The 25,105-nt window shown below is 46.3% G+C and overlaps 1 protein-coding gene across 3 annotated transcripts in view; it reads left to right on the forward strand.

Annotated features, from left to right (window-relative positions):
• The first annotated feature begins 762 nt into the window (after positions 1 to 762).
• Positions 763 to 25,105, forward strand: part of MARCHF2 (membrane associated ring-CH-type finger 2) — an 87,816-nt gene continuing 63,473 nt past the window's right edge. Inside the window, exons 1-3 of one of the 3 annotated variants that reach the window (XM_039515668.1) lie at positions 766 to 901; positions 17,695 to 17,806; positions 20,974 to 21,203. In XM_039515668.1, coding sequence (XP_039371602.1) covers positions 21,028 to 21,203 — 176 coding nt within the window. In that variant the 5' untranslated portion in view covers positions 766 to 901; positions 17,695 to 17,806; positions 20,974 to 21,027. Of the gene's footprint in view, positions 902 to 9,947; positions 9,969 to 17,694; positions 17,807 to 20,973; positions 21,204 to 25,105 lie in introns of those variants that run through there. The other 2 variants (XM_039515667.1, XM_039515669.1) reach the window with 2 other exon arrangements.

A 25,105-nucleotide genomic window follows, 5' to 3' on the forward strand; every position in this document is an offset into this window, starting at 1 on the left:
AGTGTTAACCTCATAGCACCTTAATGGCCAAAAAAGTGCAGTACCTGGACCTCCTTCACCTCTGTGTGGCAACCCTTCTCAGTCATCCCTTCAGGCACCCTGAACCATCCCGACCCCCCGACTGGCTCCCCAGAGGTTCTCGGGCACAGAGTTAAACGTTCAGTCCGTTCTCTTGTCCAGACAGGAATGTTCTGTGGTGGGTAAGTTTTGCGACCCCAAACCGTCCCTGGGTTTGGGGGCTGGCGGAGGCAGAGGCCGTGGTGGAGGTGACGGCTCAGCGCCAGCTGGTCCGCATTGCCTGGGGCTCAAGCCCGGCCTGGCTGCAGCCCGAGGGCCCAGGCGTGGGCCTAGCCAGGGCCTGCAGCCCCCAGGCACAGTGAGACCCAGCTCCGACCGGCCTCCCCAGGGCTCCGACCGAGGCAGCCCCTCCCCCAGCAGTGGGGGCGGGGCTAGGTGGAGGAGGAGAGGGAGGGGTTCACGCCCTGCCCCTGCTCTAGGCCCCGCCTTCTCCAGCCCGGTACGGGGCCGAGCCTGACCTGTCCCCGCCACTCGGCATCCTGCGCGTCCGTGGCCACATTACGCCCTTCCCCAGGCTGCTAGTAGCTAGTGGCTATGTCCATCAAGGTAATACCATGACGTCTAGAGTCGGTTCTGGCAGACGATTGGGCGATATGTCTATCCTTCTGTGTAATCCCGTGCGCTGATTGGCTGGTTTGGGTGTGGGCGGGGCTATCCGCGTGCGCTGCTCCATCCGCCGTGACAGCGGGAGGGAGGCAGTAGGCGGCGCCCGGCGGCCGCTGGAGCCGGGATATGGGGCGGCCCAGGCCCCGCTGAGACTCAGCCCGGGGCACCGGGACCGGCGGGTGTCGTGCGATAGGCCCGGGCGGGTGCTGCTGGGACGGTGAGGGGGGCGCTCCAGGCGGGATGGGCGGGGGGAGCTGGGCAGAGCCCGGGGAGGGGTGACGGGGCTGAGGGGGACCTGGCGTTGCTGGGGAGCGGAGGGGATTCGGGGAGCAGCGGCAGGAGCTGAGGGAAGCCTGGGGCACAGGGGAAGCGGGGTGGAGCTGAGCGGGATCTGGGGGCTGGCGGCACAGGGAGCTAACAGCTGCCCTCAGAGGATGGGGGCTTGATCGGGACCATCTTCCCTGCGTAGGTGAGGAATGCTGGGGGCGAGGGCTGGCTGGGGGCGGGCTGCTCTGGGGGGCTCTGGACTGGTGCTGGAGAAGCGGCTCCCATTCCCCCCACTGCGCCGGCCCAGGGGAGCTGGGAGGGACAATGTCAAGTCAGTTAGTGTCTAAGCTGGATCCTTCTTGCCCTGAACCCCCCTAGGCTGAGGCAGGTTCTCTGGGGCAAGGGACAGGAGCTGGTGCCTCAGCATTGCCCTGAGGTTGCTAGGCTGTCAGTCTGTCCAGTTGCCCAGTTAAATTTGGGATTCCTATCTGCCTCTTAGAGTGTCTAACTGTTTCTTTCTAGTTGTAGTTGTTCCCCCATCCATTTCAGAGTCTGGTCTTTTGTCTTTAATACTGACAATGGTACTTGGTCTGATTTTAACGTGCCCACCTTTGCCAGGCTGGATAAGCTTTCACACCTCTCCTCTTCCAAGCATCTACAAAGTAAATAGTGAGATGTCTTAAGTATATTTAGTTCCATGATTAAAATATGTAATATAATAATGCTTAGCTCTTAATTTCCTTTTTCATTAGCTCTCAAAGCACTTCACAGTCCTTAATGTATTTCTCCTACCAATATCCTTGTGAGGTAGGGAAGTAAAAGCCATAGGTTTCTCCAAGATTAACATTTAGATTAGACCTTTTGATTTCTGTCATCCAGTGTTGTGTTGTCTTTCTGTTTTTTTGTTTGTTTTTATTCTAGGACAGTCAGGGGGTAGGACCTTGTTTTCTTAGCACTCATCTGAGCTCCAGCATAGTCAGAATTCAATTGAGTGCTCTCACAAACTTCTCTGGGGTTCTGTCCCCAAATACAGTAAGATTCATCTTGAGTTCTCCATAGTGAACTCTGCTCTTCAGCTCTAGTCTGGGATCAGTGTGAGCAAGCCTCCCTTTGTCCAGGTGTTGATTTCACATAGGCAGTGTGACACCTGGTGGTGTCCAGTCAATACAGTTTGCTGAGGAGATGCAAGGCTGGGTGGTATTGGTATGTTGTTGGCAATTGAGCCTATGTTACTTGCAACTTATCCATGAGTTCTCATATTGAAGGGGAAAGAGGCAGGAGCAGCACTGATTTCTGCAGATCTGTGCATGTGAATGCTCTTGGGGATGGGGAGCAGCTATGCTCTCGGGCCAGTTCAGGAGGAATTATTGCATCAGTGACAATGCTGCACCATCTGCTCAGGATAGGTCTTGTAAGGTCAGCAGCATCTTGTAATTGACTGCCTTGAACACTGCAAAGAGACTGAATAGTATCAGTGTTGAGGATTTTTCTCTTTCAGTTGCCATAAAGAGGTTGTTGACTAGATTTTAGGGCTTGTCTCTGTGTCGCATCATGGGTTGAAACCTGATTGTGGAGAGTCCATGTCAGCATGGCTCAAAGGGGAAGACAAGATTGGCTTTTTAAGACCTGGTGGACTGTTGCATTCTCCAGGGGCCTGGTAGGTTGCCTTCTCTCAAGGAGTTGTAATTTCCATTGTATGGCTCCATTGTTGTTCACTGACTTTCTCTACTTGGAAGAGGCAAGGATCTGTTTCAGAAATAGTGTCCAGATGTGTTTCAGAGCAACCTAAGACATGTATATGTATAGTGGTACTGAGTTCATTCAGAATTGTCAGGATGGATATTGCTCTATATTCTGGTCTGATCCTCTTATCTTGTCCTCCAAGATCTCAGATTTTAAAAATCTAACCCCCTGAGCGAAGACCTTGTCTACACTAGCACTTTTGTCGGCAAAACTTTTGTTGGTCAGGGGTGTGAAAAAACACACCCCTGACTGACAAGTTTCATGACAAAAGCGCCGGTGTGGACAGCAAGTTTCTAGTTTAGAACTAGCCCTTGTGCCACAAGGGGGTGGCATTTAGGAGATACCATCCCACTTTTCCACCCCCGTTCAAGAAGGAACTAAATCCAAGGGGCCAGCAAAGCGCATGGGTGTATTGAAGTCTGGCCAAAGGAGAATCCAGTTTAAGGAGTCCAGGGGAGCTCAGAGAGCAGCACAGTCATATTTTAGTATTTGCTCACTTTATATTGAGTGGTGTCTTATTTTGGCATCTCGGATGGGCAGAGCTTGGAAGAAGACTGCCACACTTTAACTTATGTTGCTCATGGGTGTGGAATTTTCACTCCCTGAGAGACCTAGCTAAGCCAATGTAACTTTTGTGTGTAGCCCACCACTTTTCTAAAATAAAATCTGAGATTCTGGAGGACAATTTAATATTAGGGGGGACATAACAGTTTTCAAATATATAAAAGGTTGTTACAAGAAGGAGGGTGAAAAATTTTTCCCCTTAACCTCTGAGGATAGGACAGGAAGCAGTGGTCTTAAATTGCAGCAAGGGAGGTTTAGGTTGGATGGTAGGAAAAACTTCCTAACTGTCAGGGGAGTTAAGCACTGGAACAAATGGTCGAGGGAGGATGTGGAATCTCCGTCATGGGAGGCTTTTAAGATCAGATTAAACAAACTCCTGTCAGGAATGGTCTAGTTATTACTTAGTCCTGCCTTGAGTATAGGGGATTGGACTAGATGATCTGTTGAGGTCCCTTCCAGTTCTACACTTCTATGATTGTGTGCTTGTTGTAATGAGGATTTTATTGAAAATAAACATTGGGGCCTCTTGTGTTGTAGACCACATGCTAGAAGACTTATCTGCTAGAAAAGACAGTTGAGCCCACAGAGGTGTGTAGTCTAGCAATCTGAACAGAGAGTTGGAAATCCTGGGATTCTGTCACCGACTTAGCCCTCTGTGGCTCAGTCTTCTCATCTGCAAAAAAGGGTCATCTACCACTTGGGCTGTTCAGAGACTTAATGTTTGTGGTCTTCAGAAAAGTGATACAAGTGCAAAGTATTGTGACTGACGATAATCTACTACTTGTTAGTACAACTGTGTAGTCAGGCAACCTCAATATCCCTTCCTTAAGCTTTAACAATGAATCAAGTGGACTCTTTTCCCCCCCCCCCCAAATCTTTCATGTAAACATCCTACAGAGAGGCGCTTATGACCTAATGGTGTTAGCCTCTTATAGGGAAATGGAGATTACATATTACATGTTGAAAATGTAGCTTTTCCAGAATTAACATAATTCTAACAATTTCTAGCCCCTCCTAGGAAGCCTTATGTTCCACTTCTTCAGCAGTGTATGAACTCTTAAAATCTGGGCCATCATGCACACCATGTTTAACACGAGGTTAATTAGCTTTTGAAAACAAGAATCAAACATTTTGTATCCGACACTATATTTTAAGGAGTAGGCCCTAGATATGCCTAAAAAGTGTTGAGAATCTTCAATTCCCGTTGAAGTCAGTGGGAGTTGAGGGTGCTCATCTCTTTCCAGGAGGCTTTCAACACATTACAAAAGTGGGCTCTTAATGATTTAATGTTGATACTGTATGTAACAAAGGTTTTGGAAGATAGTATAACATCCTCCTCTTCTCTTTCAGTCTGGTGTCACTGCATCATACTCATTTTTTGAACAAAGAAAGAACTTGGAAACTCATTCTTTGTTCTTTAATTTATGCAGACATAAATATTATGTTTGTATTTGAAAGGATTTTTCTTATAATTGGTTTTGTATGCCTGTTGTCTCCTCCTGTCTCTGTGGACTCATACTGAATCTCATTTGTCAGACTGTGTTGCTGTTGACTAATTGGTCAAGCTTACGAAAGTACAGAAACACACATGATTGTAGAACTACCTGTCACGGCTCAGTTTCGCCTTCCTCTGCAACATAGGACACGGTCACTTGCAGGTTTAGACTAATGTAAATGGCAGGTTTTCTGTAACTTGAAGTCTTTAAACCATGATTTGAGGACTTCAGTAACTCAGACAGAGGTTTTAGGTCTATTACAGGAGTGGGCGGGTGAGGTTCTGTGCTTTGCAATGTGCAGGAGGTCAGACTAGATCAGTGGTCCCCAACGCGGTGCCCGTGGGCGCCATGGCATCTTAATGCGCCCACGTCCTGGACCCTGGGAGAGCACCCGCTGAAATGCCACCAAATTTCAGCGGCATTTCGGCGGGGACGCCTCTCGATGACGACGCTTGTCGACGGCAAGCGGTGTCATTGAGAGGCGTCCCCACTGAAATTCGGCGGCATTTCGGCGTGTGCTCCACCGCCGCAGTGGCGCCAGACAAAAAGGTTGGGGACCACTGGACTAGATGATCATGATGGTCCCTTCTGACCTTAAAGTCTGAGTACAATTGCACCTATTTTCCCCCTCTTGTGGTCCCTTGAGGGCTCCCAGCTTCTCAGCCATCACCTCTCTCGGGCAGAGGCATCTCTCTCTCTCTCCTGACTAAGGTATTTCCGGTCTGCACAGTTCTCTGCCTAGATAGTAATTTCCCCAGCAAGCCAGACTGCTTAAACAGACCAGCATCTGCGCCTTGCTTTCTGTCTGAAGGTTATGATCAGCTTTAGCTGCCAGCATCACAAGTTACCACACAGCTCTTTGTAAGCAAGCACATTTATTCTTAAGATGAAAGCATTGCAGTGAAAACCTATTAAAAACAATAAAAGAACCTACACCGATGTTAATAAGTTTACCAGAGATTATCCCCCAACTCCATCAAGGGCTCTGTTAGGAGTCAGTCCTTCAGGCCTGTGATGGGATATACAAACCCCACACTGGGACAGAAGGGGTTAAAGAACAGTACTGGGCCTCACTAGCCTTGCCCCTCCAACTGTGCAGAGCACACTCCAGCTGCAGACAGGGTTGAAAAGCCACCTCAGAAAGCTCTGGAGGCTGGGGAGGAGTACAGACCTACTCTGAAGGTCCCTGCCAAAAAGGGTTGGAGATGCCTCCTTGAAGTACCTGGACTGTATGCTGAGCCTGGCTGGGACTGACTGTTTGGTTTCCTCTTCATTTTTCTGTTTCCTATTTGCGACCAGAAGCGGAGAGACTCAGGGAGGGTAACTTAGAGGGTGTTCCTGGAGGTCGAATGCTGACGACCCTCCTAAGGCCCTGGTTTGGAGTCCAGTGGAGTGGGTGGGCCTGGGCTCCCCTACCACTGCTCCACAACTGACTGGACGCTAACCACTAGGCCTCCCAGCCCACCAACAATCCTATTACAAGTTCCTGCAAAGGGCTTTTTCTGTGATCACAAGTTCATAACAGCTCTAGCTCAGAACCAGTACAATCATGAATAGTTAAGTCTTCCCTTTATACATCTGATTGTTCATACACTTGGAATCTGTAAATCCATGTTGTAAGATTAGCAGGTACTCCATCCCAAGAGAACTTGTTTAGTATTGCTTTCCATCACCACTGTTCTCTGCTCCTTCTCCTCTTCTGTGTTCATTGCTCCAATGACAAACTTACAGCTGGATGATGGGTTTGTGACATCAGAGGCACTTCTTCCTCACAGGACAGCTCATTGGGTGGGGAGACTGCGAGATAAGAGGATTGCAACTTTCTAATGACTACCAGAGCAGAAAACCACTTTACCAGAATTTTATTAATTCAGACACATGTGACATGCAGACTCTACAGTATAGATACCATAGTAGAGATGTGATGGATTCTTCTCCCCCAGACTCCTCTGATCTTGTGTCCACTGGATATAGTGGACTGAACTGGAATGACACAGGAGAGATGGGGTCGTGGCTGTCAAAGGGAGCCACAGCAGGTACAAATGATGAAAGGAGTCTCTGATTCCTGTAGGTGCAGGAGACGGCTAAGCCATCTTTAGGGTACATGCCATGTATGTGTATCCTAATCCAGATGTCACAGCATGCATGTACATGCTTGGGTAACTGTGTGGCTAAGCTTTTTTAAAAAAAGTATACACTTAAGGGGCTTTCCTGTTTTGTAAAGAATCAGTATGCTCCTTGGCTGAACAAGCTCAGAGAATGAGATTGGCTGTTACTCAGTTCATGAGAGCATCCTCAGATTAATTAAATGCAAAACAAACCTGTTAATGAACACTAGTGTTGCACAGTTCAGAACTCATTTCAGGAAGTGCTAATGTTAAGGTTGAACATGAAACTGTAGCCTTCTGTTGTGCGTGTACATTGTAACAATCTTCAGTTGCATGATCTCATGTTCTATCTTTATACTATCATATATGTGTATCGAAGTTCGTAGAAAAGATGCCACAGATCAAATCGGGTTCCCTTTGCTGGCAGCCCTCCAGATTGCTGTGAAGGGATCTACCATTGAATACTCATGTGTTTTTTAGCATCTGGAGTCTGAACAGAGCCCAGGCATTGTCCCTGTCTTGGGTCTCGGGGCACACACTTGGGATGCAGATCCCTTGTCTAGTGCCCCCATTCGGATAGCTTAGACCATGCGGTTCCTCGGTCCAGTCCCTGGAACCAGTGCTGATGCCTCAGACTTCTGGGAGAGGCTGTGTTTAAACTACAGGAGAACACCACCCAAAGATGTGAGCCTTCTGTCTCTCTCCTCTTCAGGGGGGCTGGTGGTAGGTGTAACACTTAACATGCACAAAATTTCTGTATAAAAGTGTCTAACACCATTGCTCTTTAATTAACAAAGCATAAGAGAGTACAGATAATCTAGAAAACCTCAAACATCCTAAATGCAGTGCCCCTGGCTAGCTCATCCTTCCCTTGGGAGTCCTTGGAGGTCCTCTTTATTCAGAGGAGCAGCCTTCCGCTTTGGGCCCTACATGCAGCTCTTCTCTTCAGCCGTTTTCACCAGCTAAAGCTGAAGGAGCGTCCTGCCCTTTTTAACCTTCCAGGCCCTTTGTCAGGTGACCACCTGGTCAGTCCCAATAGGTGATCTCATTGCTAGGTGTGGTGGGCTGTACAACCCCCCTACTGGGCAACACAGAGTTAATAAACTAATGCATCAGGTATAATAGGCCAGGGAAGGCTAAGCTTCTCCCAAGCCAAGCCCTGGCCCTGCCCACTCTGCCCTCTCCCCAAAACTGGTGCCAGCTCAGCTCCAGCCAGATACCAGCAGGTGGTTGGGGCCAGTGAGCAGCCTGGCACTGGGGCCAGCAAGCAGACCAGGGCTGTTCGGATGGGGCTTCTCCAGCCGTGGGCTCGGGGCTCTGGCAGGCTTTGGGGGGATCGGGCTTGGGCAGAAGGGACGGGGCTGCATGGCTAGCCTCCCCGAAGCAGGAGCTCATGCACTGTCCATGGCTAAGGGTACCTTACCCTGCCCTGCCAGTGCAGCTGTGAGAGATGTCAGAATTAGAAGGAAGAGCTTAAAAGTGAGAAGCCTAGCCCAGTCAGTGGCACACTTGTGAGAAGAGTAGGTCTCCAGTCTTCAGCTCCTGGAGCAAGGGCTAACTAAAGATAAAAACTGCTCAGCTGATCACTGCCTGGTGACCCCTCCCAGGAGGGAGGAAGGGAGGACCTGTTGTGGATCCACTTGTGATGCCTTTACACTAGCCAGTGAGCCTAGTTGGGAGAACTTTACCACATCTGAGGGGCAATTGGTTTGTGTTTATTGACAACCCCTGGAAGGGGTTGACTATCTGGGGCTCAGCCCTCCCCCTGAGCCTCTTGAGACTGGGCAGGTATACAGAAACAGCCACATACCCCACCCCCAGAGCAGAATGCTGGTGCGAAGGGACCTTGTACTGTACAATATGGTCCACTTGCTACTGATTTAAAAGTCATTGGCATATTCTTAAGAGGACAGATGTAAATAAATTGAAAACTAAATTCTTTCCAAAAAAGTTCTGACATAAAATTGGTTTCCTTTGGTTACTATATTAAATAGTAGTTGTGTAAAGACTGATGTGTTAATGAAAGATGATTGGTACATGGCTTATGGAAAGTGTTAATATTGTAAGTTAATGGCAATTTCCTGTGTATGCTAACACTTAATACTGTTTGCTGCTTCTTAAACAGCAGATGTAGCGTGACTTATGTTTTTCTGTGTACTCATTTTAAATTACCTTCAGTGAATCTGGCATAGATGGGTAGTACAAGATGCTATACGAGTGTATTTAAAGAAAATGTAGGAAATATTGAATCCGAGAGCTAATATGTGATCGTGCAGTTTGTATCATGATACATGCACAAAGTGGAACTGAGGTAAGGTTTGTATGGACAACTTTAATATTAACTCTTTAAAATATAAATTTGTTATGCACTGTTAAGGTTGCAGGGTTTAAGTGTGTGTGAATGTATAGTTACGTTAAAGATAAAGTTGAACTAATATCAGCGATTCAACTTCTTTATGTGTGAAAAATACAGTATTACCATCCCAAGCTCATAGCACTTACTCTTGGAGTAATGAGTGAATTTCCATTCAGGAGCTCCACATGGCCCCCCAGCTCCCAAAAAATCTGCCACAAGTTGGCTTCCTGCTACTACCCTGCTCCGAAAGTTTCACACCATGATTCCAACTCCACCTCTCAGCTTTGAATTCCCATGGACTTTCTGAAGATCAGAGGACCTGCGGTGGACATTAGTGCATTAAATGGTGTCCCTAGCCTCTCTTTGCCAGAAGCTGGGAATGAGTGACAGGGGATGGATCACTTGATGGATCACCTGTTCTGTTCATTCCCTCCGGGGCATCTGGCACTGGCCATTGTCGGGAGACAGGATACTGGGCTAGATGGACCTTTGGTCTGACCCAGAAGGGCAGTTCTTATATTCTTATTAGTGCAGCACACACCATCAAATATGGATCTTGTAAGGTCCAGAGCAGCTCCTGTGACCCCTTTAAAAATCTGCTATTGTGTGGCCAGGGAGGTTGAAGTGTTCTCCTACAGGTTTTTGTATATTGCCATTCCTAATATCTGACTTGTGTCCATTTATCCTTTTGCGTAGGGACTGTCCAGTTTGGCCGATGTACATAGCAGAGGGACATTGGTGGATGTGCAGGTGAATGAACCGGTGATATTGTAACTGATCTGGTTAGGTCCTGTGAGGGTGTCGCTGGTGTAGATATGTGGGCAGAGTTGGCAGCATGGATTGGTTGCTGAGTAAGAATTGTTATGGTGCGGTGTGTGGTTGTTGGTGAGAATATGCTTAAGGTTGGGAGGTTGTCTGTAGGTGAGGATTAGCCAGCCTCCCAAGGTCTGTGAAAGCAAAGGATCATTGTCCGTTATTGATGAGACTCTAGTATCTGAAGAAAGTCATTTATTCATGAATCAGAGGGGTAGCTGTGTTAGTCTGGACCAGACTCCAAAGAGAAACTGCCGATCTTAAGTTCATTTGCAAATTTGACACCATCAGCTCAGGATTAAACAAAGACTGTGAATGGCTAGCCAACTACAAAAGCAGTTTCTCCTCCCTTGGTGTTCACACCTCAACTGCTAGCAGAGGGCCTCACCCTCCCTGATTCAACTAACCTTTTTATCTCCAGACTGATTCTTGCCTGCATATTTATACCTGCCTCTGGAAATATCCATTACATGCGTCTGACGAAGTGGGTATTCACCCACAAAAGCTTATGCTCCAATACATCTGTTAGTCTTTAAGGTGCCACAGGACTCTTTCCTGCTTTTTACAGATCCAGACTAACATGGCTCCCCTCTGATTCATGAATAAATGACTTTCTTCAGAATTTTCCATGGAAAACAATATAAAATTAAAATACTGTTGAGCCACGCCTTCCCCATTTTTAACTAACACGTGACTCTATTTTTCCTGTGACAGAACAGTGACACTTCCATTTTTATTTTATTATTTTTATTATGTTTGCCTGGGCAAACAAACACCTTTGTTTATAACTGGTATTTTAACGTTTGCCACACATGGACCATGTATGAAAAGGCCATGTGTGAGACAAATTTCAGGTGCAAGTATGTCTCAGTCATTGTCTGTCCAACAATTGTTATGACTTTTGGTCCATCTAGCCCCGTGTCTTGTCTTCCACCAGTGGCCAAGTGTTTCTGAGGGAATGAGCAGAACAGTCAATCATCAAGTGATCCATTCCCTCCCAGTTTCTGGGAAACAGAGGCTAGGGACACTCAGAGCCTGGTGTTGCATTCCTGACCATCCTGGCTAATTGCCATTGATGGACCTATCCTCCATGAGCTTATCTAGTTCTTTTTGGAACCCTGTTATAGTTTTAGCCTTCAGAACATCCCCTGGCAATGAGTTTCCACAGGTTGAATGTGCATTGTGTGAAGAAGTATTTCCTTTTGTTTGTTTTAAACCTGCTGCCTTTTAATTTCATTGGGTGACCCTTAGTTCTTGTGTTATGTGAAAGAGTAAATAACATTTCCTTATTAACTTTCTCCACACCTGTCGTGATTTTATAGATCTCTATCATATCCCCACTTAGTCATCTCTTTTTCAAGATGAACAGTCCCAAACTTTTTAATCTCTCCTCATACAGAAGCTGTTCCATACCCCTAATAATGTTTGTTGCCCTTCTCTGTACCTTTTCCAATTCTAATATATCTTTTTTGAGATGTGGTGACCAGAATGGCACTCAGTATTCAAGGTGTGGGCATCCCATGGATTTATATGGAGGCACTATGATGATAGGCGTGGACTCCATGGGTGCTCTGGAGCACCCACGGGGAAAAATTAGTGGGTGCTCCGCACCCACCAGCAGCCAAGCTCCCCTCATGCATTTTGTGATTGCAGCGCCATTGGCCATTATCTTTGAAAACTCATGGCGAATGGGGGAGGTCCCGGATGACTGGAAAAAGGCTAATGTAGTGCCCATCTTTAAAAAAGGGTAGGAGGAGGATCTGGGGAACTACAGGCCAGTCAGTGTCACCTCAGTCCCTGGAAAAATCATGGAGCAGGTCCTCAAGGAATCAATTCTGAAGCACTTTGAGAGGAAAGTGATCAGGAACAGTCAGCATGGATTCACCAAGGGCAAGTCATGCTTGACTAACCTAATTGCCTTCTATGAGGAGATAACTGGGTCAGTGGATGAGGGGAAAGCACTGGATGTGTTATTCCTTGACTTTAGCAAAGCTTTTGATACACAGTATTCTTGCCAGCAAGTTAAAGAAGTCTGGGCTGGATGAATGGACTATAAGGTGGATAGAAAGCTGTCTAGATCGTCGGGCTCAACGGGTAGTGATCAATGGCTCCATGTCTAGTTGGCAGCCGGTTTCAAGCGGAGTGCCCCAAGGGTCGGTCCTGGGGCCGGTTTTGTTCAATATCTTCATTAATGATCTGGAGGATGGCGTGGATTGCATCCTCAGCAAGTTTGCAGATGACACTAAACTGGGAGGAGTGGTAGATATGCTGGAGGGTAGGGAATAGGATGCAGAGGGACCTAGACAAATTAGAGGATTGGGCCAAAAGAAATCTGATGAGGTTCAACAAGGACAAGTGCAGAGTCCTGCACTTAGGACGGAAGAATCCCATGCACTGTTACAGACTAGGGACTGAACGGCTAGGAAGCAGTTCTTCAGAAAAGGACCTAGGGGTTACAGTGAACGAGAAGCTGGATATGAGTCAACAGTGTTCCCTTTTTGCCAAGAAGGCTAACGGCATTTTGGGCTGTATAAGTAGAGGCATTGCCAGCAGATCAAGGGACGTGCTCATTCCCCTCTATTCAACATTGGTGAGGCCTCATCTGGATACTGTGTCCAGTTTTGGGCCCCACACTACAAGAAGGATGTGGAAAAATTGGAAAGAGTCCAGCGGAAGGCAACAAAAATTATTAGGGGGCTGGAGCACATGACTTCTGAGGAGAGGCTGAGGGAGCTGCGATTGTTTAGTCTGTAGAAGAGAAGAATGAGGGGGGATTTGATAGCTGCTTTCAACTACCTGAAAGGGGGGGTTCCAAAGAGGATGGATCTAGACTGTTCTCAGTGGTACCTGATGACAGAACAAGGAGTAATGGTCTCAAGCTGCAGTGGGGGAGGCTTGGTTGGATATTAGGAAAAACTTTTTCACTAGGAGGGTGGTTAAGCACTGCAACGGGTTAACCTAGGGAGGTGGTGGAATCTCCTTCCTTAGAGGTTTACAGTCAGGCTTGACAAAGCCCTGGCTGGGATGATTTAGTTGGGAATTGGTCCTGCTTTGAGCAGGTGGTTGGACTAGATACCTCCTGAGGTCCCTTCCAACCCTGATATTCTATGATTCCGTGCTCCGCCCCACCTCCTCCCCCTCCCCTGAGCGCGCTGCGTCCCCACTCCTCTGCCTACCTCCCAGCACTTCCCACCTGGCCGCCGCCAAACAGCTGTTTGGCAGCGTTAGCACTCTCCAGGAGGGAGGGGAGGAGCGGGAATGTGGTGCGCTCAGGGGAGGAGGCAGAGAAGAGGCAGGACTGGGGCAGAGATTTGGGGAAGGAGTTGGAATAGGGGCAGGGAGGAGGCGGAGTTTGGGCGGGGACTTTGGGGAAGGGGTTGGAATGAGGGCAGGGCTGGGGTAGGGCTAGGGCCTGGGCCTGGGCCTTATGAAAGGGGTGGAGTGGAGGCGGAGGCAGAGGGGGGTCAAGCACCCATGGGAAAGAAGGGAAGTTGGCACCTATGATTATGATATTCTCTGACTTATCTGTCCCTTTCCTAATGGTTCCTAACATTCTGTTGCATATGTGTTGCTATGTTGGGAAAATGTAAAAATATTAACTACAGGTGCGTGAACGTGATTGGACAACTGAACAATACTCTGCTCATGTTTTATGACGATGAAGGCCTATCAGCGTCTAAATAGTGTTATGCAAAGAGAAGACCATAGGTCTGATTCACTTAAAATAATTAGTTAACTGTAACTGTTTTGAAATTATTATGGAACCATAGTAATGACAGCGTAGTTCTTATAGTGAGACAGTTTCCATTTGATGCAGTTTTAATTAGTAAATGTAAGTATTTATCAATTTGGACTGCACCCCAAAAAACTGATCCAGGGATAAGGTTGTGCTATATCCACCAATATCAATATAAGGTGATTTCAAGAAAATCTCTTCCCTCTATGGAATAAGCGTACACTCTGTGAATACACAGTAGGCTCCAAACTTGAAGAGCAAAAGAGAGCGCTGTGTGTAAATATGCACTACAAGCTCTGTGACAGTGCAGTGGTAAAATACACTGCAACCTGCAGGCAGCTGCTAGTTTCCAGAAACAAAGACAATTGAAATCAAATAAATGAAATACTTTACTTCAGTCTAATTTGGAAAATAATATCTAAATGTAAGATTCAAATTGTTTGGTAATAAAATGTATTGATTATAAATGATCAATATTGCCCATAAAAACTGAAATACAATACAAATCAAATCCTGCCAAGCCTTGAGCTTGACAAGTTAGTTTTTTCTAATCTTTTTAAGACTGTATTCTCTATGGAAGACTGTCTTCATCTGTGTTTGGAAAACAAGCCCATTTAAAGCCTGACCACAGTATAAATAAACCAAGTCTTCAAACATTCTCTGGAACAGCTCTCTAAAGTGGCCTGTCTAGGAACTACAGGTTGTAGTCATCTGTCTCCGCTGCAAGATAGGCAGGCTTAATTTTAGTACTATTTAACACTAACACTGTGGCAGCTCTTAGAAGCCAGCCAGGCCGGATTGCTGGGCAATATACAAACACATAGAAAGTGACAGTTCCTGCCCTAAAGTGCTTGCTGTCTCTTCAGAAGGTCATGTTTTGGAGTAATTTGTTATGAATATTTGAAATTTCACTCCATGAGTGAGGCAAATAGTCCTGCTGAAAAAATATAGTAGCTTATGGCATTAAGTCTGTGGGCATTGCCTTTCGAGCCTGCAAGGTGTACAGCCTCTTCCTTAGCTAAGGCTTGATAAAAAGTGTACTGAGTCAGTGGGAGACTTGTTCCCTTGGCTCCAGTGATTTTTGGATCAGCTTTATGCTTCTGTGACTTACTGCTATGAAGCAGTGCCTAAAGAGGTGAGTTAATGATGGGAATCTTAACTCCGTAAAGGTTCTGACTCTCGTGCATTTAGATTCTCAACCTTTAATGTTGCATTAAATAAACACAAGCCAGGAAATCCAGAAGTGGCCTGGTGAGTGATTATCCCATGCATGTGCTCTACAGAACTTGTAAAATGCTTTGAGATCCTTCAGGCTGAGAGCTGCTGTACAAATGTAAGTTATTGTCGTGAGCTTGATTGGCTGGATTGATGTCATAAAGCACATATAGAACTATTATCTTCATACTGAAAGGGCTCTCCTCAATTGCATGCTCATTCCAGGTCCGTACTATTCTTATGACTTACAAGTTTGAGTTAACCAGTATCTGGAGACCTGAAAATTCCAGGTGTATTTTCCTGCAACTTCCATTTTTGTTTCACTGTAGTAATCTCCTGATGGGGCTTCCTCCTTTGTGTGTGTTACTGAGTACATGTTTGTAACAAAGTTTAAAAGACGTATTAAAATTATTTATATATAAATGTGTTTGGGGGCCCGGCCAGATATCTCTTCAAATGCTTTCAGAGTATGATGCAGTGGGTTAAGCCAGATGAGTCATGTTGCTGAAGCACGAGAACGGCTTTTTGAAGCTATGCCCTTGAATCATTAATCACAGCCCATAAAACTCTCTGCAGCAGTTTGGGACCAGTGTTTGTAGTTGGGTTAAACCAGTTCTGAAGCTTTGCGACCATAGGACTATCTGGAAATACACACATGTGCACATGCTGGAATAAGGGGGAGGAATAAACCAAAATCTCCTCACCCCAGAATGCACATGACTACAGGGCGCTATACGAATCTGCAAAAACATAGTTTTGTGAGAACCTGTCTGGAACTACCCCAGCTCCATCAGTTGCACAGGGTGGGAGGTGGTGATGACCATTTCAAAACAGCCTTCCCCTCTTCAGAAACCCAAAGGCACAGGGGTCTGTGGAAGACTCTCCAGAATTTGACTTTCGCCAGGGTCTGATTTTATCTTCTGTAGCGTGTGTGTGTGTGTGTGTGTAGTGGTCCCACTGTCACACTGCAGCAAAAAGTGCAGACCTTTCTAGTGTATTCTTGAATAAACTCCATGTTAACACGGTTTTAAGGTTGAGAGCAGAGATTTTATGAAATTACCAGTATTTTAGGGGGGAAAAAATCACAGGTTAGTTGTAATTATTCCAAAAAACAAGCATCAGGAAATCCAGTTATGGTTTAACTTCAAAGCTATCCAAGCATATTGAGGTAGGGAAGTGCACAATTAAGGCACTTGACTCTGCTCTATAGTGACACCATGCAGTAGGGGGAGAAGAATTACTTGTGGTTTGTTCACAGTGACTCTTACAGTGTTCTGGGGTGTGTTAATGTTACTGGAACTTAAACATTTCCCTACTTTATGGTATTCAGGTGTCAAATCTTGCTTGCTTTATTCACACAAATGGGACTGCTCAAGTGAGTAAGGCAAGCAGGATTTGGCCACTAATCACCACTGTAACATTGCCTGAACGTAGAGTTTGTTTCTAGTATCGATGCACTAAGGTAGCACCCTCCACTCCCAAAATACAGAAGAACTGCATCCAGGTAAAATGGGGTGGGGGTAGGGGGAGAAGAATTACTGGTGGTTTGTTCACAGTGGCTCTTACAGTGTGCTGGGTGCTGTACAAAGGGCAGCTCGGTCCCTGCCCCAAACAGCTTTACAATAAAATTAATAAACAAAAAGTACTTATCCGAGAACCACCTAATCTCGCTGTATGTGTGAGAATTCTGAAATCCTAGGCATAACTCGCACTGCTGAGCTGAATTTCTAACACACGTGGTTTAGCCCTTTTAAAATCCGAGGGAGCTCTACAAACCAAACCAGTTTTGCTGCAGATCTGTTCAGGTGTTGAGTGTGTGAAACTCCCATCTGTAACATTGTGGAGACCTTTATTCACCTTCACAGAACAGCTGAGGAGATCTTATTTTGTAAGCTTAAAAAAAAAAGAAATCTCTGGGCAGACATTGAGCATGGAAAATTCCAGCTACTAAGGGCTGTTAGAGAAAGCTATGGGTGACTGAAAAGGAGGGGGTGTTTTTTGAAAACAGCACCTGTCACTCACCCCTGGCTCTTGCTCCTCGGTGTTCCCATGATAGGATTGGGTTTGGGCATGACGAGCTGTGGAAATTCTTGAGGAGAGTGAGTGTGTCGAGGAGGTTGAGGTCCTTAGGAAGTCAGGAAAGGGATAAACTTGGCTTTGCATGCAACATGTTCACCTGTGTATGAAACTGGAACTGGAGTGCACTGGAGATGTTCTCTATGGACTTCAGTTATTTCCCCACTAACTGTAACTGTGAAATACGAACTGCTTTTCCTTTGTGTTTATTGGACGGCATTAGTCAGATACATATTAAGGCAGTGACTTCAGGCTACACCCTGCCATGGACCATGTTGGGAAAATCCCAAATATTTTGTAACCGGCCACCCATTTCCTGACAGACTGTAGTGTGTGTCAATTCCCCTGCAGCACTGAATAGAGGCAGGGGGTGGGGAAGATCCTGTGCTGCATGTATTTCAGCAAGATGCAGAACATGGAAGAAATGCAGTGTTAAATATCCTCAGGATGTTAGGAGGGAGTACAGGTCTTGTGCAAAGGGGTATTTTTCTCCTGATTTAAAACAAAAAAACACATGTTTTGGCTGAGCAACTCTAACTGACCTTTCCAGGAAGAGCATATATCTGCAAAGCAGCTGGTTTGATAATCATCGTAAATGATATTATCTGTGATGGGATTTACTTTTTGCTTCTTTAGACTCTGGGTGATCCTGTGTCTCTTTTAAAAGAGGGGGAAGAAAAAAAAGAGAGCAAGAGAATGTTACAGACATGTACTTCTAGTCCCAGACGCAGTCTGCCAAGAGGCAGAGGTGAGTTGAGTGAAAGCCAAATAGCCAAATCCAGTTCACATTAAAGTCCGTGAAAAGGCTCCTGTTGAATTCAGTGGGAACTGGTTGGGCAGTGGTGCAGGAAGATTCCTGTGAGGATGTGGAGAAAGGTCTCTAGATAGCTGTCCAAAAATAGTTTTGCTAAACAATTCAAATCAGAAACATTAGAAAACTGTTCATGAGTTCCCTATTGAGGGCCTTTGGTGTCCGACATTTTCCAGGAACGCTCAAATGAGGTTCTTGTGGAGTGATCAGTAAAGCAGAGGTGTGTGTGTTTATGGGGACAGGGGGTACAGCGAGTAAATGAATTATTTATGAATTACTCAGAATATGATTAACATATAAGACTTTCTGTGAATTGAGGGAGCCCTTTGCTAACTGTTGTTGCCTACCAAAGGGAAGTCAGGTAGAGATACGGATTTGCTCCTGGATCTGTTCAAAGGCAACAGAGCCATTCTGAAAGATACGGTTTTCCACTGTGCAGGACTTACTAAAGGTGTTGTAAATTCCTGAAAAGGAAAGTTCATCCAAACAAGTTCTTCCATTTTTAATCTTCTGAATAAGTCTTCTTAGAATCTCCTTAACAGTCGTGCTCTCATCTTTTCTCTGCATGTCCAGCCAAGTGTGTAACCAGGGAACAGCCTCTCTATTATTTTTCTTTTTCTGTTTTATTCTGATTTAGGCCCAGCTGTGACTGATAAAACTATGCTGGTTCATGATCCTGGCTGACTTCCATAGTGCAGAAATTTGAAAGCAAAACAATTTCACTTCAGTGTAATCGGTTATTTCAGGATCTCCCATAAGTCCAGAGCCCTTCCTGGATATGCCAGTCAGCTGCCAAACACTGACTTGTCCCAGCAACCACCCACCCCTTTGAACAACCTCTCATCTACACCAGCCATGCCTGACACATTTTATGCTATTCCATGTCCTAACCTGCCAGTGCTTGTGGCAGGGTTTATTGACCGAAAGCTTATTGTTGTAAGCAATTTATTTGCACATATGGAAATTAGTTTATTAATTTGCACACAATGACACACATGGAGCAGAACAAAACTTGACAGCTATGGAGGAAACTGAAGGAGTGCAGGGGTGTGGAGATCCAGGGGTTTGTGGAAGTGTAAACGGGTCGACTCACCCCTGCGGCGCCTCCTACTGGTTGCTCTCCGAAATTAGCTCAGTCCAGCCCTGGAGCACCCTCTGCAGGCTGGTGATCCACCTGTTCTTAGGCCCCCCGTGGCCCTCCCTGGACCCGGTGCCCTTTTACATGGGGTGCTGCCCCCTAGCAGTAACCCCTTTCTCTGGGTCTCCCCTTCTGTCTCAGGGAACCCCCACCCTCTATCCCTACCTTGCCTCAGTATTTGGCTACTGCCAGTCATTGTCTAGCCCCACACTCTGGGGCAGACTGCAGTATCAGCCTACTCATCACAGGCAAAGTTGGGTTTGGACCTGCTGCCTTGGCCTACCCCTAGGTTGCCCTCTGCAACCCACAGTACCTGTTGGCCCACTGCTAGGCCGCAGCCTGGGGCTTTCTAGGCTGGAGCTCCCCAGCTCCTCAGCCTTCCCCAGCCCTGCTGCACTCAGGTATCCAGACTCAAGCTCCTAAGCATCCAGGCCCATCTCTCTCTATAGCCAGAGAGAGACTGTCTGGCTTCTGGCTTCCCTGCCTTGTTATAAGGCCCTGTTCCTCAGTTTGGGGGGTGGCCCCCCAGCTGCAGCCACTTCCCTAATCAGCTCAGCCTTGAGAGCCACCGCTCTCAAGCCCTGTCAGGCCACTTTTTAAACCCCTTCTCAGCAGGAGCAGGATCCACCCTGCTACAGGAAGGCAGACTGAAAAGAAGCAGAATACGGCTTAGGAGGTGCAGAGGAGTAGGGGTGACAGATGGAAAATGTGAAAGATGCAGTATTGTAAAGGGAAAGGGAGTGAAAATGTGGGGTCAGGTAAATATAGACTGGAGGCAGGACACTGTCAGGGAGCCTGGAGGGGGATGAGAGTAAAGAAGACGACTGGGTGGGCTGGAGAGGAAGATGGGAAGAGCGACGGAGTAGTGATAAAGGAGAGGTAGAATGGCAGCTCCCCCTTTGCAGGGATTAGCAGGGGTGAAGGAGTGCCCTCCAAGAAGCCAGAGGGGTAACATGTTTTTGCATGTGTGTGTCACCTTGAGTTTTGACCCTGAAATGTTTACACACTGAGGGGGTGGTCCACTTAAAGTCTGGGGGTAGAATGAGAGGAGGGGGGCTTTAATTAGACAATAATGTATGTTAGTGTGCCTTGTCTAGATTATATCACATGCGTCTGACAAAGTGGGTATTCACCCGCAAAAGCTCATGCTCCAATACGTTTGTTAGTCTATAAGGTGCCACAGGACTCTGCCGCTTTTACAGATCCAGACTAACACGGCTCCCCCCGATACTTGTCTATATTAGACTTTTCAAATATGTTAGCTAACACATGCTAGTATCACACCTTAAATCCTAGTCTAGACAAGGCCAAAATGGCCTCATGGGGCTCCCTGATTAATGTCCCATCATTTCCACACTCAGTGTGCTCAGTTTCACAAGCTAGGATGGCTATTCTAATTGCGGGTACTGTGCACTCTCCCTGGGGAGCAAAATCCATAACATCCTCCCCAAAATGGATGAAAAGGCCACTTCATCTGGAACCTCAATTTTATGTTAAGGCAGCCTCACAAAATTCTACTTCTACATCTCAAGGACAAGTGCAGGCTAATAAAATATCATTAATGGCTTTTCTTTATCACAAGGGTGGACAAGTCAGTTTTGTGCCTGGGCCAGTAAGGACAAGTGTGCAAGGCTTTGTTTAGGGTTCCATTTCCCATGTATGTAGGAGGACAAGGTACCAATAGCACAGATAGTGATGCTGAGGCCAGAGCAGGATCCTAAACGACTTGGAGTCAGTCCCCCCTTCCCCCCTTTGCCCACTGACTGCAGGTAACTAATCCTGTGTGACAGACTTGTAGAGCAGTGTAAGAAACAGCACACTGCGGGAAGGAGAGTCTGATGGCATGGGTGCTATATGCCTCAGGAGAAGGGGGAGAGGCTGGTTGTGTGAGAAGCTAGCTGTAGCTTGAACAAAGAGTGAAATGGCTTAGAAACCTCTTCATCGGCTTTGTCTCGTTTTGTTCCAGGCCTATCATGACTCTGAGATTCAGTCTCTGAAGGAGTAGGTGCTCTTTGTTGCCATGACGACAGGCGACTGCTGCCACCTACCTGGCTCATTGTGTGACTGTCCAGGAAGTGCTGCTTTGTCTAAGTCAGTGGAGGACTCCGACATCGGGCGACCACAGTATGTCACCCAAGTGACTGCAAAAGATGGCCGGCTGCTCTCAACAGTGATCAAAGCACTGGGAGCACAAAGGTAAAGGAACGTTGCTCGCTGCTTGCGCTGGGCTGCATCAGCCTTTTGCTCTTAGCTATTACTATATCCCAGCCCATTTGCCCAGGAGCTTCATGGTAAACTAACATTGGAGATGATATCTGTTTAGCCAGACCTGTCCAGGGAAATAGACCCTAAAATGGAACCTAATACTAATCAAATACATACAATTAATTAGGCTCTCAAATGTCCATTGCATCCTAACCAGACTACCTAGTGCTGACCAAGCCTAGGCCATGAGTGCTACAACTGGCATCAGCTGGGGCTGCAGTGAAGGTGAGACATCCTCCACCAAAAAAGGCCAGGAACTAGGCTTACTGTCATGATTATTTAAGCACCAAAGACATAAGACATAAGACAAAATACAATCCTTGCTCCGACAAGTTTGTGAAGTAAAAAGTGCACATGCAGACTGTACAATGTCCTTTCTCCCCAGCATACTGGAACACCAGGGCACTTATATCTGGACACCATGATTTCTTCAAATATAACTACTGTAGGATTCTTGTATATTTAAATATCCCAGCTACTCACAAAAATGAGCAGGCAGAACAGAGGGTCAGTCTGATGTGCCTGGGAGTCAGAGGGTGATGTGTGTCAGTTGAATCTAACCAAGCTAGTAAAATTTAAAGCTGTATCTTTATAGAGCATTTGCCAATTCTTTTTTCCACATCTGACTTCCAGTTTTGTCCTCTGCAAACTAAATTGTGTCTTCGTTGATTCAACAAGCAAATGGCAGCAAAATGTGCTGAAACTTTTTTGCTTGAAAAAAGCCTCAGATAAGCTCTGCAGAGAACATTGGCATCACATTCAACTCAGCTAGTGAGTTGGTCAGAGATCTTACTTTCAAATCCTACCTGAGTGTCAGTTATTCTATTCCATTTCAAATCTATCCATAAACTACGAGTAAAGAATTGATGAAGTATGGAAAATGGTGACTCTATGAATATGTGGAAGGAAGAGCTAGACACAGACATTGACAAAGGCAAAACCGAATGCTTTGTCTAACAAACCTGGAGCAGAATGGTGGAAGTGAGACTTGCATTTCTTTTCTTGGGAATTGCAATGGGAGTTCATGTTCCACTCTGCAAACAGACCATCTGGGTTTTATGGGCCGGGATGTAGGAAGTCTGGCCTAATAGTCAGAGAAGAAATAAGCTCTAGTGGGCAGAGCAGGCATCCAGGGTGGAGAAGGAAGTCAAGGATCAGCATCAGAGTCAACTGCCAGTTACCAGAGCCATGGGTCAAGCCAGAGTCAGAATCAGGAATCGAAACCGAGTGTCAGAGCCAAGGTCAGATGCCAAATGTCAGACCCAAGGGTCAAGCTGGAGTTGGAGCTAGGACTGGTCAATGAGGATTGGAGGTGAGGCAGGGAAGAGCCAGGAACAGGAAGAGAGGGAAGAATCAAGCTCTGAGCAGGAGCACAGTGGGAACAGGAGTGAAGGCAGGGGGTGAGACAGGAGACAGGAGCAGAGCAGGAACAGGGTTGGGTGCAGGAAGCAGGCACAAGCAGGGTCCAGTGCAGCCATAACAAGAAACCACTTTATTGCTTGGACAAACTTCCTATTCCTCCTCCTTGTTTAAATAGCGTAATTGGATCAATCAGTGGAGCCAGGCAGTCCTCGAATCAGAGCTCCCATGGGTGGTGCCTTGACTGGGCTATTGCCCTAGTAGCTTCTCAACCCACCTAGTTTCAGTAGCTGTTGGATGGAGGCCAGGATGTGACAGTTGTCTGGGGACTCCCAGGCCTGGGTTCAAGATCTGGGACATTACATCACCCCCCTTCTTATGGCAGCAATGGGATGGTTCTTGTGGAATGTTCTTACAAATTCGGGGGCATGGACATGTTCAGCAGGCTCCCAGGGACGCCCCTCAGCCCTGTAACCCTCCCAATCAATCAAATGCCACAGCTTACCCTACTTGGTTTTAGAATTGAGGACTTCGTGGACAATCTACTCTTCATGGTCCTGCACACACATCAGAATGGGAGGTGGCTGGGTCCGGTGGGGAAAAGGGTTAGTCATATATGGCTTCAATAGGGACTCATGAAATGCTGGGTGGATTTTGAAGGAACAAGGCAGGTAGAGTTTGAAGGTGACAAAGTTGATCTGTTAGTAGATTCGATGTGGGCCAAGGAATTGGTGATTGAGTTTATGGGATGGTTTGTTGGTATGGAGGAGCTCTACTGAGTGCCATACTTTATGGCCTACGTGAATTCGGGGCCTTTTTGTTGCCATTGGTCTTCATATTGCATGTTGTCCTGTTTGGCTTCCTCAGGTGGGTTTTTAGCTCCCTCTGGGTACAATGGATCAGTTGTACCCGATCTGAAGTGGCTGGAGTAGGGGAGGTTGGGGGTAGTTAAGGATGGAATTGGGGATGGAATGTGTAGTTTGCAATAAAAGGGCTTCGTCCTGTGGAAGCATGTTCAGTGTTGTTATATGTGAGCTCCGCATAGGATAAAAGTGAGGACCAGTCATTCTGATGGTGGTTGTTGTAGCTCTGGAGATACTACTCCAGGATTTGGTTCACCCTTTCTGTCTGGCCATTTGTTTGCGGGTGATAAGATGAAGAAAGACAAGAGTGTACTCCCAGCAATTGGAGGGCCTCCTGCTGAAAGCAAGTAATTAAGTGAGCACCATGGTCAGAAATAATGCACTCAGGGAGTCCAGAAGGCAGATGACCTGGTTTCCCTGTAGCTGGGCGGTCTCCTCGAAGGAAGGTAACCAGGTACAAGGCACAAAGTGGGCCATGTTCATGAGGTGTGTGATAAATGAAGGTGGGGGGTAGCTCCCTGTTGTGGACATCCAGTTAGCCATAAAATCTCTCTTAATAGCTGTTCTCTACTTGCTTTACCTGTAAAGAGTTAAAAAGTATTACTGCTATGCATAGGTAAAAGGAAGTGAGTGGGCACCTGACCAAAAGAGCCAATGGGAAGGCTAGAACTTTTTAAAATTGAGAAAAATCTTCCCCTTTGTCTGTCTGTGGTGGCTCTCCTGGGGAGAGGGGGACAGAGCAGCAATACTGTAAGAAGCTTTGGGCCACGTATGAAAAATCATTTGTATCATACCTAAAAATTACTTCTTTAAAACCCCAGAGATGTAATTAGATCAGGAAATGTCTAGAAAGATGCAATTAGGTTTATCTTTTTTATTTCTTTATGGCTTGTGGATTCCTCTGTGCTAACCCCAGGTGCTTTTGTTTTGCTTGTAACATTTAACCTGCACTTCAAGAAAGCTATTCTTGATGCTTAATTCTTTTATTTGCTCTTTTTAAATCTACCAATAGCCTGAGTTTTCCAATGTATTTATTTATTTTTCTTTCGTTCGTTCATTCTTAATAAAATTTACCTTTTTTAAGAACAGGATTGGAGCTCTGTGTTTTAAGAGGTTTGTGCACATACTTTTTTTAAATTAGCTGGTGGCAACAGCTGATTTCCTTGTTTGTTTGTTTTTTTTTTCTTCCCCCCCTCAGCTCTTCCCCGGAGGGAGGTGAAAGGGCTTGAGGGTACCCCACAGGAAGGAATTCCCATGTGCGCCTTCCTGGGTTCTCAAAGGGGTTTTGCACTTGGATGGTGGCAGCATCTACCCATCCAAGGTCAGAGAAAAGCCATAATCTTCAAAGTTTAATACAAGCCTGGAGTGGCCAGTATTAATTTTTGGAGCCCTTGAGGGCCCCCAACTTCTGCACTCGACGTGCCAGAGTGGGGAATCAGCCTTGACATGGTGGCAGAGCAGTGGGATCATTTTGAACCAGAAGCACAGACCTCGGGATTTTAAAAGGACACATTTTTCCTTTTGGCAGCCGGCAAAGCCAGAGCGTTTTTTATTTATTTATTTTATTTATTTATTTTATTTGCTGGCTGAGGGGGAACAGGCATGCAAAGG

The sequence above is a fragment of the Mauremys reevesii genome, linkage group 26 (genome assembly GCF_016161935.1).
Source record: "Mauremys reevesii isolate NIE-2019 linkage group 26, ASM1616193v1, whole genome shotgun sequence".
NCBI classification, from domain to species: domain Eukaryota; kingdom Metazoa; phylum Chordata; order Testudines; family Geoemydidae; genus Mauremys; species Mauremys reevesii.